The 17,639-nt window shown below is 36.7% G+C and overlaps 1 protein-coding gene across 3 annotated transcripts in view; it reads right to left on the bottom strand.

Moving 5' to 3' along the window:
* Nucleotides 1-215: 215 nt before the first annotated feature.
* Nucleotides 216-17,639, bottom strand: part of LOC127959107 (helicase with zinc finger domain 2) — a 32,048-nt gene continuing 14,624 nt past the window's right edge. The window contains exons 1-22 of one of the 3 annotated variants that reach the window (XM_052558102.1): nt 14,418-14,651; nt 14,166-14,256; nt 13,242-13,843; nt 12,991-13,174; nt 12,608-12,718; nt 11,610-11,730; nt 11,103-11,493; nt 10,368-11,009; nt 9,069-9,858; nt 8,872-8,947; nt 5,305-8,764; nt 5,126-5,214; nt 4,837-4,980; nt 4,603-4,743; nt 4,207-4,351; nt 3,989-4,105; nt 3,707-3,899; nt 3,337-3,471; nt 2,914-3,123; nt 1,892-2,045; nt 1,426-1,593; nt 216-1,082 (exon numbers count right to left, since the gene is read on the bottom strand). In XM_052558102.1, coding sequence (XP_052414062.1) covers nt 934-1,082; nt 1,426-1,593; nt 1,892-2,045; nt 2,914-3,123; nt 3,337-3,471; nt 3,707-3,899; nt 3,989-4,105; nt 4,207-4,351; nt 4,603-4,743; nt 4,837-4,980; nt 5,126-5,214; nt 5,305-8,764; nt 8,872-8,947; nt 9,069-9,858; nt 10,368-11,009; nt 11,103-11,493; nt 11,610-11,730; nt 12,608-12,718; nt 12,991-13,174; nt 13,242-13,822 — 8,001 coding nt within the window. In that variant the 5' untranslated portion in view covers nt 13,823-13,843; nt 14,166-14,256; nt 14,418-14,651 and the 3' untranslated portion in view covers nt 216-933. Of the gene's footprint in view, nt 1,083-1,425; nt 1,594-1,891; nt 2,046-2,913; nt 3,124-3,336; nt 3,472-3,706; nt 3,900-3,988; nt 4,106-4,206; nt 4,352-4,602; nt 4,744-4,836; nt 4,981-5,125; nt 5,215-5,304; nt 8,765-8,871; nt 8,948-9,068; nt 9,859-10,367; nt 11,010-11,102; nt 11,494-11,609; nt 11,731-12,607; nt 12,719-12,990; nt 13,175-13,241; nt 13,844-14,165; nt 14,257-14,417; nt 14,652-17,639 lie in introns of those variants that run through there. The other 2 variants (XM_052558101.1, XM_052558103.1) reach the window with 2 other exon arrangements.

Consider the following 17,639-nt stretch of genomic DNA (forward strand, 5'->3'; position numbering starts at 1 on the left):
CATACACAAAAAAAGTTTTCATGTCTTTACATGAGATACAAAGTATCAAAGCAAAAGAAGCTCAAACACAAGCAAAACATTCAATGGAAGTGTGTTGGGTTTGAAATGGTAGGCCTAGATGTAGTGTTGAAGATGAAGACTGTCAGTATTGTGTTAGTTTATATGATTCTTTAAGCCTTTATTACTTCAAAACCAACTGATTCACACACATTGAGTCGAACAGCGACATTAGTTTTTATTTGTGCCTTCGAAGTCCAAATACATTCTGCAGCTCCTGTATCGACTGTTGTGAAAAATATGTAATGTGCTGCACAGTAAACAAAAATTATGAAATATATTACATTAACAGACACATCTTTATACATGCAAACAAACAAATACAGAACATTCAGGTTCTTGCAAAACAATTATATACTCATAGACACAACAAAATACAACCGAATACAGATAATTCAACAACATCTAAAAATATGTCCTATACACAGTTACTAATTGCAATTTGTTTTAGGATTTGCATTGTGTGCTATCACAGCACCTCTAAGTGGTCAAACATTTACATTACAGTCTAGTGGGGCTGTTGTGGTAAAACTGATTTGAAGATTGAGGATACAAAATTAAAATTTGTTTTAATAAATGTAATGCAAAAATGTTTTTCTTGAAACTTGCGAACTTGAAATTTCACAAAATGCTGAAATTAAAGCAGATAAATACAATCTAATTTCCAAGACTAAAACAGACTCAAAAATGAAAATGGTAAAAGTTAATGTAGACTAAATTGCCATTCAAGAGTAATAATAATAATTATTTTATGATTATATTAATGTATAAAACGATGCAATGATGCAATATTCCCTGGTGTCAATTTAAAAAATATATAAAAATATATAAGTGCACATTTAACACAGCTACAAAAATAGAACTGCATGAAGCACATCATCTTCTAGCAGTTCTCTTCATTCCCAGACTTCTGTTGGGTTTTTGAACCTGGATGTGCCTGGCCGGATTCACTACACATCCTTTCTCCTTATAATGATCCAGAAGTCTTCTCCACAACACACTGCACCGCAGCAAGTTCTCATTACCTGACAAAATAGTAGAATTACAGCACTGCAATCCAAGCATCACATATAAAACGGCTGATAATGATAAAATGCATATAAAAAGGAGGTTTATTGTTATTAAAATAATAATAAACCTGTTAATTTACAGTTAATTTGTAAAAAACAGATTAACTGTTAAAAATTGTTTAATTAACATAAACTGTACACACACAGAAAAGGTGAAGATAAATGATATCCATATCATTTAAAATGTTTATACCCTTATAAAACTAAATAATATTCATGCTTAAGAGACAAAAATTATTTTGCATTTTAAATATATATATATATATTATAAAAAAAAAAGTCACAGATGATAACTAACCAATGATGCACAGGCCTTCTTGTGCCCTGGTAATGCCCACGTTCACTTGGTGTGGGTCCGTTATGAATCCAAGTTGTTTCATAATCCAGGACTTGGTTGGTCGTTTTTGTATTTCAGATTCGGGACAAGAGCGCACAGTTGACATGATGACATATTTCCATTCACTTCCTGTGGTCAACAAATTAGAAAAGATCATAAATAATAAGTTTTATTGATGTCAATGCAGTCGAAACAATCAACTAAGTACGAATCCCTTGAATGTCTTTAGTTGTGTCTCATAAAAACATTGAACCATGGAATTCCTTTATATGTTAATAGATTCATTTTTCTAATTTCTAAAAGACAGCTAAATAATGTTTAGTTTTAATGTACTGTCATGGGTTCTGATAAACAGGTTAATGCTTGGGTTAACTCTGCCATTAGTAGACTCATTGATGTGAAAGGGCATTTGTGACAATGTTTTTACCTTGACTCCTCATGATGGTGTTGACTGTGATATCACGTATACCCTTAACAAACAGGAACTCATTAATATTTGCCACTTGAGCATTATATGGTGTGAGAATGGCAATGTCCTTTGTGTTTATCCCAGCCTCAGTCAAAAGAATGGCGATCCGCACCTGTTGAAAGTTTATTATAATTATCACATATGATAATAATAATATAATAATAATAATAATCATAATAGGCTACACAAATAATTTTTTTTGTGACGGCGCGTTCACGTGATACCTCTTTTTGTTTTTTTTTAATTTTTATTTATTATGCATTCAAACATTAATTTAATATACATTTCGTAGATTAAACGGTACTTCATATTATATAAATATCTCCAATAATTTCAATTCGTGACAAAAACGTATTGAAATTTGAATGTTACGAGCGCGAGCGCGCCGCTGGGAGGAGTCTTCGGCGTTACGTCTCCTAGGAAACTTTTAACCGCCAACATTTGCCGCCCAGCGCCATTGACCAATGAAAAGCTGGGAGAAGAACGTAAATCTAACACTATGTGCATCAGATGGGGTTATTTGGTAAGTAAGTTTATTAATATCAATGTTTTGTGAAAATAACAGAATTTACTCGGTATTTGTTCCATTATTTGGCGTATATGTTAAAGATGAATAACCCGTGGTGTCAGGTTAAAATGACTGTAGACCGTTTTGTAGTCATTGAGCGTTCTGAAACGCAAGATGGCGCCAACTAGCTTTTTTAGCTCGTTTTGTTATGAAAATTGTTAAGAAACCGTGGAGTGAGAGACAAAGGTAATAGCAGCATGTGAAATATCTACATGAGTGATCATCAGGAGCGCATATTGTGCATATTTGGGGCATAGCAGACCTCTGTGGATGTATATGGATAATAGAGGCATCCTTCAATTAATTATCAGAATAATATGCTAAGAGTGTGTGTGCAACATAAGAGGCTATACATTTTAATTTTAACTATAGCCCAAAATCCACTTTAATTAATCTACTAAAGTGCTCTTACCACTTCTTCTGCCTCTTCCACATTTGCCTTTGAGTTTTCATTCCCCCGTTCAGTCGATACCACCAGACCTTTCTCCTTTCCTTCAACATGACCAAAGACGATGCACGTTTGCCTTGATTTACTAAGGAACAGACTTGGTTTGGGTGATATTCCAGTTTTTAACTTTCCTTCATAGAACTCCTCAGATGGAAATGCACAAATGTCTTCTTGCTGTAAGAGACAATATATTTAACTGAAACATTTGAATTTTAATTAATGTGAACTGTAAAAATATTGTTAATATAGTTATAATTATATACTTATAATAAATACTACTGCTGATTATACATTTACATAAAAAACAGAGCAGTCATCTAAAGAACAGTAACTGACATAAATGTTTAGAAACGAATACAGTAAAGCTATAATGTGATAATTTATTACCATTCTGTACTGAGTGTCAAGCAAGAATGCTTTCTCCATGTAACGTTCAAAAAGAGATTTACTCATTCCCAATCGCTCCACCACGTCACAGTGCACTACAGGTTGCAGCTGCATATGATCTCCCAGAAGAACAATCTACAACATCAAATTAGTTGGATAAGAAACTACAAGTAGATTCAGAAGTAATGCAAGTTGTGGTCAATGCAATTATAATTTAAACAGAACACTTTTTGTTTTACCTATAATGATGTGAATGGTAAGCTAAAGCCTCCAGTAACCTTTATTATGCGTTAAACAACCAATCCATGCTGCTACTGTCCAGGTTTAAGTATTTGTCTGATAAAAAAATTGTTTTGGAATCGTACAGTACCTGCTCAGGCTTATGAGCCACTAGTGGAATAAAGGCTTCGGGTTCAGTTGCCATGGCACATTCATCAATGATGATCTGTTTGAAGTCGAGGGCATCAGCTAAGGCAGGGTGCGAGGCTGCTGTGCAAGTGCACAAGATGACATCATGCCGCAGTAATTCATGTTTTCGAGCCTTTTTGAGGGTTTCACTGAAGCTTTAAAACAACAGTTTTTTTTTGTTGCAACTTTTGTGACCTTTAAATTAATTTTCATTTCTATGAAGTTGTGTCCAAACAAAACTTACAGTTTCTTTTCTTCATTAGTGAGTTCATCTCCTCTTGCAATTTTCATATCAAAAGCTAGTATTTGTGTGGAGAATGGGTTGCCATCTTTTCGAATCAGGTGGTGAAGTGCAATGGAGCTAATAAAATGAAAGCAATACGTGTCATGCATACACAATACATTCTTAGTTATAGCATCTACACTCAAATAAGTGATACATTGACAGTATTTAGGAAATACCTGAGCTCTGTGTTGGGTTTTTCACCTCTTTTTGAATTGCGTGACAGCTTCAGATTGCAGCCTGGGTAAGGAAATTCCAACATCTCCATCTGATTACTGTAGACTCTGAGAGGTCTAAGTTGATTTCGAAGTTTTAGGAGATGACCTGTAACAAATTTGTTAAAGTGTAGTAATGTTGATGATGTGATGTTATTTAAATCTGAATTGTGTTACTGCTGCTTTAATAGTGGCACATACTAGCATAGCATGGTATACTAGATACTATGACATTCTTACTAATTCTGCAATATTTACTATGCATACTAAATGTAAAATTCAAGTATAATAACTGGATAATCTACTACTTTTGCCAAAAAAATGTATGGACTATATAATATAGATAAAACACAAAATTACCTGCTACAACATCCACAGATTTATTTGAAGGCCCACAGTAAAGAACAGCTCTCTTCTTCTGTGAATTGTGGACAGGATGTTTTTGAATATCCTTGAGCATCCAGTACACAATATGGACACCAACAACAGTTTTTCCTGTGCCTGTGAAAATGCATAACAGTAATTTAAAAAGAAAGGACTGAAAATCAAGAACAAGCCTTATGATACCAAAAAAAGTCTGAAAATATCTCTCACCTGGTGGGCCTTGGATAAGAGTGAACTTGTTGGCCAGTGCCTCTTTTATAGCTTTACATTGACTGTTGTTTAGATTGGAAAACCCAGAAGAGAGATAATTATCAATCTCAAACCTGGCTGGCATCTGCTTCAAAATTGTAGGTCCTTTGAGGAGATTTAGTGTAGAATTAGTTAAACTACATTTGAAGAGATCGTTTAAAAATCATGGCTAGAAAATCACTAGATCTGAAAATAGAGTGTGAAATACAGATGTACAAGATGTTATAAGGAGGCAGCCAATCTTTAATACCTCCTTCAGAGTTGATTCTTCCACCAATGGCTATAGTTCTTACAAGCTGGTTAGCTTTGGTGAGACTAATAATTGCATTTTCTTTGCGGCTGCAAAAGAAATTAAACAAAGTTAAAATTAATAAAGGATACATATTTACACATTTGGTATGCTATAGTATCTATAATCTATAGTCTTACACATCTGGCAGAAGCTTTGGAATCAGCTCCAGAGTAAATTTCGTCTTCTCGCCAAATATTTCTTCTGGAATTTTTGTCATGGGCATTTGGTTAATCCGAAAATCAATTTGCAAATTCTTCAGTTCTTTGGATTCTGTTTCTTCAACTTTTGTAATTATGCCATGAGCCATCCAAGTGATAGAGAAAATATCCATGAGATCTGTGCACTGAGACGGACTACTCTGACTTTGACGAATCTTAGTTCGAATGCAGAGGAAACTGTTCTTGAGGTCACATTCAATGGACCACTGAGATTTTTTGTCAAGTGGGAGGAGAAAAAAACCGTGAAGCTTCTTTTCATGAGAGTTTTTCCATTTCAAAGCTGCATCTTCAATAAGAATGCTCTCATTTTCAGCAACAGCATTGGAGGCCGACTCCATTTCACACATGGGTTTCCATATTCCCTGATAGTCCATGTATGTCTTGTATGAGTTCCGTGATGAGTGGGAAGCATATTTTGAAAAACACTTGATTGGATCTTTCACATGCTCCAAACAAATCTCAAATTTTGGATGTACAACAAACAGCTGAATTGCTGGTGTCATTAGTCCTCTTGTCGTGGCTGTACCTAGCTGTACCTCGACTGCATCACCTTGCTTTATTCTTAGTGACAGTTCGGCGTAATGCTCAGTGTGCATGGGATCAGATTTTTCTGAACTCGTAGCATCTCTCAGTCTTTCATTGAATTGTCTTGCATGGATTCTTGAGCTAAGGTCAAGCTCCTCGATCAGGGGAAACAATCTTTCCCAATTTTCCTCTCTAAGAGCAGCTAATAGGCCTTTCCAGGTCTTTGTAGAGACATAGGCCATGTTTGAGTTTGGATTTTGCTGTTTCACTTCAGCAATGATGTGAGGATTGGAGAATGAATATATCCTTCGCACCCATTTCAAGATCATGCAGTTGTTGGTTTCATCAAACTGTGGTTGATCTGCCAACTGAAGATCCCTGTACATAATGTCTAAGTTTTCTGATATAGAGGTTCTGTTAAGTGGGAAGGATAATCTGAAGTTTGCCCCTGATGCATTGAGTTCCACAATGTATGCCACCTTCCTTTTGCTTTGGGTCGACAGTTGTAATGCAAAATGTAGAGCATTAGATTTCCTCTCATATGCTGACTGTTGGTCATTTTTCCTGGAAAATTCCATACAAGACAGGTCAATGTCACGAGCTGTGTACATAACATTGATTTTGTCATTTACAGAATGAAGAAGACGCTGGACAATGACATCTATATATCGGCGGATTGGAGATGAGGCCCATGTATAGCTGTCAAGATCCAAATCATAGTGGCCAATTCTTGAGACATGTGTTGAGTTTGAGCGCAGAATACATGATTTGTGAAACAGTCTCCTAAATGCAACAGCAAAAGGGAGAAGTTGGGGGTGAATCTCATCAGATGCAATAAAGTCAATTATTTTGTAGATATTTTGCTGCTGTGCTGCTGTCTTCAACCATCTCAAAACTGATTTTAATATGGGGAAGGTTTCAGAACCAGAAATGCCAGCCTGAGGGTTTGGCATGGCTCTGCGGTGGATCAAACCTTGGTTATTCAGTTCATGAGACACACGTTCATATTCATTAACTTTACTTGAGAAGTGGACAGAAAGTGGAATCAAGGAGGAATTTTTGTCAAAAAGGTCAGCAAGCTTTTCACTGTTTGGCCTGTCCTGGCATCTCAGTGGAGTTATGCTCCTTGTTGTTTCATCAAACAGAAGACGTTCTGCAACCATGTGGTTAAACATGATCATCATCTCTTCTACCATCAGGTGAGATTGCCTTCTTCCCAAAGTCGTGTCTTCATCTGGCTGTTTGTAGCACCAGTCATCCTGTTTCCTCAATCTCCTGTGGACCTCAGCAAAGGTCCATGCTTTCACAAGGCAGATTTCAAGCGGGTCAAAATTCTGATGATTTTCAATGATATCCTCAGCTTCATCATAGGAAAAATTTTTCTTGGAGCGAATGACAGACTTCCAAAATGATCTTTCCTTAATGCAGTGTGTCTTAGTATCTACTTGAATTATCAAGGAGATTGCTCGTCTGTCGTGGTTAGGGATTAAACTAAAGAAATTGGTACTTAGTTCTTTAGGGAACATATGTACTGGTTCTTTCCCACTGGGATAGAATGTAGTACACTGCTGTCTTGCATATTTGTCCAGTTCACTGTCTTTAGCCACAAAACTTGCAACATCAGAAATGTGAACTCCTAATTCATAGCACTCACCTAAATCCCGTACACTGATTGCATCATCAAGGTCTTGTGAATCAGCAGGATCAATGGTGAATGTTGGGAGCATGCGGAAATCTCTTCGTCCCTTATCAAATAAATTGAGACTTTGAATGTCTTTCATCTGACTGCTCAAAGATGATGAAAGTGTTCTCCTCAACTGATACTCTATGTCGAGTATATTCAGTCCATTATCTAAAGTTGTGATTTCAGGAAGCACTTCCACAACTGTCCCCAAGGGGAAACTGCCATTCTTTCTCCACATAAGGACTCTGACAACGAAGAGATATTTTCTACGTACTTCTTCATTTATTTTGATGAAACACTTTACTCTGCGGTTCTCTGGATTTCTTACAGCAACATGGTCTAGTTTGCCCTTTGAAAATGGTGTGAAAATTTTGGTGATGCATTTGTTGATAGGCGTCATCACCTGATTGTCATATCTGTCAATGGTGCAGACAAATTCTTTGACAGTATCTGCTCTTTCAAGGATGTTGATCACTCTTCCCATGGGAGGATTTGATCTCTGACTCAGAATCTCCACTGTTACCTTGTCTCCAGGAAATGCCTGTCCGATATTCCTTCTACCCTTGATATCAATTCTCTGAGTGGGCTCGTCAAGTGGTATTGCATAGCCATGGTCATGAAACTTTTTGACCAGCTCACATTGTTTGCGAAGGTTAGAGTTAGTGAACGACTGCTCTTCATCCATTTCTGCAATTTGGTTGTTCATACTACTGACAACTTGTTCATTTTGAAAAACTGGAAACAAGCCTTCCTCTGTCAATGCAACATTGATGTCTTTGCTCTCATCAAGAAGCTCTTGAAGTATTGGATCTTCTGTGTCTGGTATTTCAGATGTAGTTGATTCACTATCACTGCTCTCTTCATCCTCACTTCTGCAGAGCTCAGATATCTCAAGGAGATCTTGTTTTAAGGAATCCAAGGTAAAGTTATGGGCACTTCCCTTTTTGACACAGTCTTCTATGTATGATCTCCATAGTCTCCAGCATGTACCCAATTGTTGGCAAGAAAGTGCAGCTGCATCTCCAACAACAAATATTTGAGACTGGGCTCTTGTCATAACTGTGTTCAGAACTCGTGTGTCATTAAAAAACTCAAGACAGGTCCGGTCCGTCTCCAATAAGCTGTCCTTGGTGTGCACAGTGGAAATCACTATTACTCTGAACTGTTTTCCTGAAATATATGGAAAAAGGAGTATGCTCTGTAAATTACATGCATTAAAAGTGTGTATGAACATAATAATGGCATAGTATTACATTTGAGTAATGCATCATCTTTACCTTGCACATTTTCAGCATTTTCCACAGTGAAACGAGGCAGTTTCAGCTGACGCAGTCTTTGCCTAATTTCCAACACCTGAACCACAAAAGAGGCACAAACATCTGGTATAAACACAATTAGATGAATATTGATACAATAGCAGGATGCCATTAATACAAGTATTATATAAAATAGTAACTAGTAATAGGTATGATACCTGTCTGCCTTGAGAAAGGACACAGACTGATTCTGGATCTTTATCACCCCACTCTTTAGGCCAGTCCTTCATTATTCCTTGCACAATGTCAACAACACTTAGAATTTGTTCCACATTGAACCAGGACATACTTGTTGGGTCCAAAAAGCATTCTCCTCTTACATGATGGAACTGCAAGGCATGTTGTTGTGGATGAGGAGGCACACTTCCTCTAGCTTTGATCACATCACTCTTTCCCACATAAAAATGTGTTGATACAAAATCCACAATGTCCTTTGTGGAACGGAAGTTTTCATTGAAAATGATTCGGCTTTGTTTGGCGCCATCACTGTTTTCAGCTTGGTAGTAATAGAAGAGGCGATTGAGCAGAGTATGTTCTGAACATTTGTCTTGTCTCACAGAGAAGAGCTTGGGTCCCATCTGCATGTGATCTCCTGCTAAAACAACACGTGTATTTTTACCTGCTAAGCCCAGGGCCATAAGAGCCTCACACTCCAACATCTGAGAAGCTTCATCAATCAGAATGTGGCTGAAGTAGTTTTCACGGAGGTTCATGTCATGGAAGAAACGAGCCACGGCAGTTGTTGTTATGATGATTCTTGCAGAATCTAAAACAGCTTTATCAGGAAACTCAAACTGATTGCTATCTCTGGATAAATGGCAGTACTGTAGAGTGATGGTATCAGTAGCTCTTGGATTGCTTTCCTTTGCCTTTATTCTCAAAGGTTTGGCCTCACGATGAACGGTTGCATATTCATGAAAATGACCTTTTACATAAAGATCAGCAGAACTGTATCAAGAAAAAAAGAGACATAACTGTAGCTTACAATGACTGCAATAAACAAATAAATTTGCAGACACTCTTGTTCCAAAATGATGGTGCCTTCAGGGTATTCATTTGATTTGTTAATGCATTCCTTGGGAATCAATTCCATGACCTGGCCATTGCTTGCACCTTGCTCTACTGTTTGAGCTTGAAAAATGCAATTAAAAAAAATTTACATAAAAAGGTTGAAAAGACTGATGTTGGTGTGTCAGTGTTGCCACAATAATTTTAACTGTGCTAGGCCAGAAACAAACAAGCACGAACCAGCAAAGAAATTTATATTATTCTGAGCTGAAGGATGACCTACTCCTGTGGAGTAATACTCTGAAGTGCCACTGAATTCACCCTTTGTTAGGAGTTTGATTGACAAGCGATTGACAAGCAATCCTAATGCCAAATCCACCATTATGAGTGTTAATAAATGTAAGTAGGTGGACGTTTTTTTTTTTGAAGGGCAAATTGTGATTCCTTACCTGTTTGTGTGTGTGCAAATCAGGATTTTGTTCTGTGGTTGCTGCACAAGAGCTTGGGTCATCTTTGCAAGGGTTCGAGTTTTCCCTGTTCCAAAAGGTCCATAAATCAACAAAGGTGGGATGCTGCATCTGTTGTCTGTTACACCAAGAACAAAGTTCATTGCTGCTTGCTGCTTCTCATTTAACTCTCCTGAATCTGACTGGGAAGAAATACAGAACTTGCTGTTTTTCAGATTAGGCAAAACTTTGTCCAAGTTGGGGAGATCATCAACGGCCTTGTGCATCTCACAGAACCCGAGGCGATTTAGCTGGAACTGGACTTCCATCTCACACTGCTGTCCATTCTGCAGGTTCAAATCAGTGCAGCACTGTGTGGAAAGCTGCAATATTATTTGTGTCTCACTGGCAGCATCCTTCAAAAATTGAGCCTCATAAATAGGCCCAATATAATCATTGTTTTTCACGACACGAACAAGAGATCTGATAGCATGTCTTTTCACTAAGAAACCTTGAGGAGCATCAGGGGTGAGTGTGTGAGACAGAGGCACAGCGGCAAGAAGTGTCCCGGGATAAGCACATTTCAAACCAAACCTTTCATCTGACAGGCAATTTTGCAAATGCGCAGTCCCTCGTAGATTTAGTCTGGAAGTATATTGGGATAGGGAGAGAACTTTAGAATTGTTATCAATTGTAAAGTATTGGATTTACACCTATGAAATATATTTATGTATATACCTGGTAAGCAGTTCACCGTCGACCTTTTCCTCCTGATATAAAAAATTGTGCATCCTGTGTTTGTAGTTGTCACGGTTAATCACACTGTTCATCTCATCTATCATGATGAGCTTGTATCTGTTTATCAGCTCTCTCTCTGTCTCTTCTCTTTCAACAAAAGGAATGATTTCCATGCTTTCCTCATTCCAGGGCTCAAGATTCCTGGCAGACTCTTGTTTTTCTTTGGGAACGTCAGGTGTTGGACATGTGACTGGTGTTCTCTTGCACTCATCCTCTCCAACTCTGACCTTGATTTTTTGTCGTAGTACAGGTCTCGTGTTGAAGTCAAACACTACCCACTGCTCATACAAGCCTGGATGGTCAGTTTTGAAGGAAACTGTGACTTCATAATCTGCTGAAACAAATCATAATTTAGGTGAAAGTAATTTGTGAGCTTGGGAGTTTAACCGTTAATAAGTACTAGTAAAAGCTTCTTTACGAGTTTTGTAAGAAATAGTCAATCTTTACCTGTTTGGCTTTTTTTAAAACAAGAACCAGTGGAATATGTCCGTTCCTCATGGGGGTCTTTGCCGAGGCTGAATTTTGTTCCCAGAACCCTTCTGAGTAAAGCAATAACTTCTAAAGGTTCCTGGAGGGATTTAAGTGAGTATGAACATGCAGATCAATGTAATTTGCAGAGGCTATCCGACAACACTGACACACACTTTCAGCTGTCTAAAAATGTTACATAGGTGCTTGGCCAATTACAGACCTTAAAAATCTGGATTCTGCATTATACATTTCAGGGTTTCCCATACATTGATTTATTTGAGGCGGCACGCCAAAATATCAACACTGACCACCACAAATTTATTTTTCAAAATGCTTTGACTTCACTGAATAAACATGAGCTCATAAATATCCCTTTTGAAAGGGAACTTATTGTCTTCAGAAAAGTTTTGATGTCATTTTCAATTAAAATTTAAAAGTCCAATACTTTGTGCTAAGATTTTACACCGGACTCGACTGCCTGACAAACTAGGGTCAGTTCAGCACTGGAGTTGTGCAAAGATTGCTTCTGAAAGAGGGATCAATACCAACAATTTGTGCGCATAACACTGGTATGCCACAAGCATGAGCTCTAGAAGCTCCACACTCTTCTGAGAATGGAGCAGAGTTGCCAGGTTTTTGCACCAAAACCCGGCCGTGAACACGTAGAAGCAACCCGTGGCAAAAGTGTTAAAGTTACCAAATTTCAACGGGAAAACATTGGACTTGGCAATGCTGGAAGGGAGGCGGGAGCACCAGCTCATTTTCATTTAAAGGGGACATACACATAAATAGTGTTTGGCTCAATTCCCTAAAAGTGGCAAATTTCAAGAAGCTATAAAAAATTATTTGTGGGGTATTTTTAGAAAAAACTTTGGATACACACTCATCAGACATCAGAAAACAATTAAAAATATTGTATCCATGCATTATGTGGCACCTTTAAGACAAACTTTGTAAATGTGTTAAATACAAACCTTAGAAGTTATGGTAAAATTCCATGTACATGCTATTCCCTTTTTCCTTAAATACACACTGTCTATATCTTGATCACAGCTGATAGAAACATCAGGAAGGGTGTCGCTGACCTGCAGGAATATTGATTCAATCAATGTTTATGACATTGTGAAAAGCAATTGTAAAAATCCACAATTATACTCAATATTTGGTTGTAAATATATAATAAAAAAATTGCATGAGTTAATAAAATGTATTTGTTAGCATGTATAAAACGAGGTCCTAATTAACTACAAGTAGCAATGCAAAGTGTCAGAGGTACATCTGTCAACATTTGGGAAACTGTCCAAGAGCGTTACTCACTAATGACATTATACTGTTTACTACTGAATAGCCCACTTACAATCATTTTCTTGTCATTGCTGTATCTGTATTCCTCCAAAAGCTTGTCCTGATAGGACAGTAGACCCTTCTCGGCTGCATCCCTGACCCTTTTTCGCGTAGCCTTGATTCGTTTTTCCCATTCACGAAGTTCCTCTCGACTGTGTGCCATTGTGCAATTATCACCATACTCGCATATCAGGGATCTATAGGAGAACATGCTGCTTTATCTTACTCCGACTCAATCAAACATGTCACACTTAATATAAATACCTTTCACACAATTTCAGGTCTTTGTATGTTGATGGCGGATCACGGTACTTCCAAGACTGAGAGGTATCTTCAAAGATCAGTCTCCTGTGCTTCACAGTGAAACAATGGTTCATCAGTTTCTCAGCTGTGGGGAAGTGAATTTGACATAATGTGCAGGCAAACTGTCCTCCTTTCCTTCCAGACTTTGACTGTGGTGTCCTTTGGTTTTGTTTTGTCATATTCACAATCTGAGGAATTGTCAAGTTTTCTTTTTTCATGACGTTCCATAGTGCTGCTTCCTCTGAACATCTAGCAAAGGTGCATCTACTTCCATGCTGCTTGCATCCAGTTTCTTTAGTGTAGTACCGACAAACAACATACTTGTTAGGTCTGGGACGGCCTGGCCGGGGGGCAACAGGCCTCCACACTGAATTTTTACGTTTCCGCTTGATCAGCAAGATGTCTTCGGAGCAGTTATGGATGACCTGGTTAAGTGAGTATGAAATATCATCGTGTTTTTTACAGCATTTATCACATCTGACACACAGACTGAACCTTTGTTCTAACGTTTGAAGAAAATGATGATTTCCTGGAAGAGCCATGCTTTAGAAAACATGAAAGCCCTGTGAAAAGAAATAATTTCCAATTAGAATAAAATTTCATAATGTCCATTTTGTTATTGTAATTATGCATTCTAATTTTGAGCAGTTAACATTTACAGCTTTGAGACTTAATGAACATTAGCTTTAAAAACATCTTTACATACAGTAATTCATGTTTTTAATAAAACGGATGGTAATTAAAAATGATTAGCCTGCCAACACAACTTTTAAATTTAGATGAATATAAATGAAAGACAAATACTTTGCAAGTCGTGTTATGACACAATTAGCAAAATCACACAATTATGTGTATTTGACATAAACTGCTGATTAAAGTAAAAACCTTATAACAATAACTTCATGACACCGTCTCTTTAGGAACTCTTTAGTAAAACTTTAGTCACTCAGTCATGCTGGGTATGGCTTTCTTTCAGCTTTGTAACACAAAAAGTGAATGTTGATTAGAAATAAGACTTTTAGTGTATGGAAAAAAGAATCAATTAGAGTAAACAGTGACTGAAAATAGATAAGAATTAAATACTGTACTGTACACAAATTAATCTGGCAACATGAAATAGCAATAGAATCATCTTACCTTTATATTGTCCTTGCCGACCCAATGGTTTTCTCGTATGTCATGATCTTCCTGTAATACTGGATAGTTCAGCCACTCCCAGTGTCATATCCTCGAGGTGTTTAAACAATATATAGAGAAGCTGCTGATGTTTTGTGGCTGGATAAGTCACTCCCTTCCTAATTAAAGATTAATTTTCCTTATCAGCACAGTGCGCTTGAACTGAACAGTGCAAACACAGTTTTAGTTTTCAGTTTCATTACTGATGAAATACACAGGAAGCGAAACAGACAGAGCTTAAGCCCGCCCTTTTATCTACAAACTGACCGAGTTGTTTCCTATTAGACTTTTTACTCAGAGAAACAAAACTTGGACATTACCACATTTTACTATTATACTTATGCAACCATATACCATATACCATATACCTTGCAACCACATTTAAAATTTGATTTTGTTTTTCCATTCAAAAAAGTCCCATGCACAGTGCTATTCGTAAGACTTTAGGTTTATTGCACATGATGTTATCTGTGGAAAGACAGGAATGGTACACAAATGATTAAACAAATAAGGTGAATAAAACTGCTTTAATGGTACCTTGAGGACTGACATCATGTGTATTTGAAGTGTAAATATTTATTCATCTACCATCTGTCCACTCCCTTTCAGTGCCATACTGTTTGACATAAACAATTTTTTTTACATCATGTCTGCAACCATTGCATGCCCTATTGTCTCTTATTCTTCTGTTACTGACTTTAGGACCCAGGAATGTCAAAATTGTGTGCTTTAAGATGTTAATTCAGATCTGCCTACCTAAAAGAACCTAGGAGATAAACACACACATGCCTTAGCTTGTCTCGCTTATCTAAACAAACAAAACAGCTTAAGTTTCATTTTTCTGTAATTTCTGTCAAACTTTGGCCAGTGTTTGCCTTAGACACACAATGGCATGAATGCAAATACACCAATTTACTGAGCTTTTATGATTGCTTTAGTAGTAACTGAGAGTATAATCCATAGCAATACTAGTCCTAATGGTTTAGAAACTATATTCAGAAAATACTGGGCCAAGAATTTCTATATTCAACACCTAATTGGACACTTAGTCATAGACAATCAAAAAAACTTGCAAGAGACCGAAACATCATACAGATACTAAACTGCTTTAAACAACAGCAAATAATGTTAATCTAAAAAAGCCTGAAGTGTTGCCACATAACTAATCTCTTGGATGCGTTCTTTGTTTCCCTCATTTGCAAAAATGATAGACACCTTATTACAAATGCATGCTTTATTCTTATTTTAAATTTTTTTCAGTAATCTGTGAGCAGCATGTTGACATTCCTCTTTCAGGTCACTGAAAAACAAACCCACAAATCTGAGTCAGAACCTAAACTAAACTACCAACGTCAATGAATCATATCCTTTAAAGTTCAGTGTAAATGTTGATACAGACATGGTATTTGGTTTTGAGATTCAGCTCTGCAAGATAACAACCAAGACAAGACTAAATGAACAGTTCATGCCAATTCTGGTTACATATGAGGTATGTTTTGACATTTCATGCTGGTTTTAGCTCAACCACTGGTCTAGCTGCAACAGCAATCATCTTAACTAGCTCATGTCAGTAATTTACCAGCAAAGCCAATCTAAAACAAGTTCATCTTGGAATTTAAGCTGGTCTAAGACAATTACATCCTCAAGAATTGTTCAGCAGTTTCAATAAAGGTTTCAGCATGACAGAGTCCTTGTGAACAAAGCTGATTCTGCCAAGTAGGCTATGTTCCTGGAACAAGATCAGCCAATCAGACTTTAGAAATAGGTAAAAGGGTTTGTTTAGGGTTTGGCTCAGGACTGGTGCTAGAACCAACATTCTTATCAACTACCCTCAGATTTTAGCCATAATTTTTGGTAAAGGTTATATTTAGAGATAGTGAGAGGACTTTTTGTTCTAGAATCAACAAATTATGTTGAACATCACACACAAGTCCATTGAGAAATATGAAAGATCTTCACTGGTTTGCACAAAATCCCAGACCTGAATAGCTTTGGGTGTGCACATACTTTTGTCCATGTAGTGTATGTGGGATGCTGCTGACCCTGGACTACAAAACCAATCTTAAGTGTCAATTTTTCAAAATTGAAATGTATAAATCATCTGATAGCTGAAAAATAAGCTTTCCATTGATGTATGGCTTATTAGGATCTGACAGTATAGATACAACTATTTGAGAATCTGGAATCTGAGGATGCAAAAAAATCGAAATACTGAGAAAATGGCATCAAAGAGTGTCTTTAGCCAGAGGTCAGTGTGAAGTTCCCTACAAAGAAAACAGAGACAGCGTGGTAAATGTTCAACAAATTAAAACTCTTCTGTAGTAACTAGGAAAGAAAAAGAAGAACTAGGTCTTCTGTTTTACTGACAATAAAGTATAGTTATAAGCCTGTTAAGGAAAACAACATGCAATAGAGACTGTGGTAAGATAAAAGCACAAGTTTCTTCATTATAAAACCAACTGATTCACACACAAAGTCGAACAGCAACATTAGTGAAGAGAAAAGCATTTGAGATACGCAGATAAAAATCCAATCAATCAGATTTTTATTTGTGACTTCGGTTTTCCAAATACATTCTGCAGCTCCTGTATCGACTGTTGTGTACATTATCTAATGTGCTGCACAGTAAACATAATTTATGAAATATATTAACAGTACACAAATATATTACTCATACACAAAAGTACTACAAAAATTTAAATTTAAATTATGTAAAATATGTAAAACAATTACAAAGCATATACAGTTAAAAATTTAAATTTGCCTTAGGTTTTGCGTTATATGGTATCAGACCACCTCTAAGTGGTCAAACACTAACATTGCAATAGTTAAAGGGTTGTGGTGCTGTTTTGGTAAAACTGATTTAAGAATTGAGGTGAATAAAAATGTCCTTCGTCCTTTTTTTTGCATCTATATATACAAAAATTAAGATTTTATGTAACAAACTTAATGCAAAAATTTTTTTCTTTATTAATTAATGGTTGAGTAATGCAAACTTCACAAAAAGGCCTAAATTAAAAGTTAATAAAAAGTTAATTTATACTAAAGTGCCATTGAAGAGTAGTTATTTTTATGATGATATTTGTGTATAGCAAACTGATCTGACAAAATGCAATGTTCCCTGCTGTGCATATTGTTTTTAAACAATCACAAATTAATGTATAAATGAGTAAATGTAGAGTA

The sequence above is a fragment of the Carassius gibelio genome, chromosome B6 (assembly GCF_023724105.1).
Source record: "Carassius gibelio isolate Cgi1373 ecotype wild population from Czech Republic chromosome B6, carGib1.2-hapl.c, whole genome shotgun sequence".
Lineage (NCBI taxonomy): Eukaryota > Metazoa > Chordata > Actinopteri > Cypriniformes > Cyprinidae > Carassius > Carassius gibelio.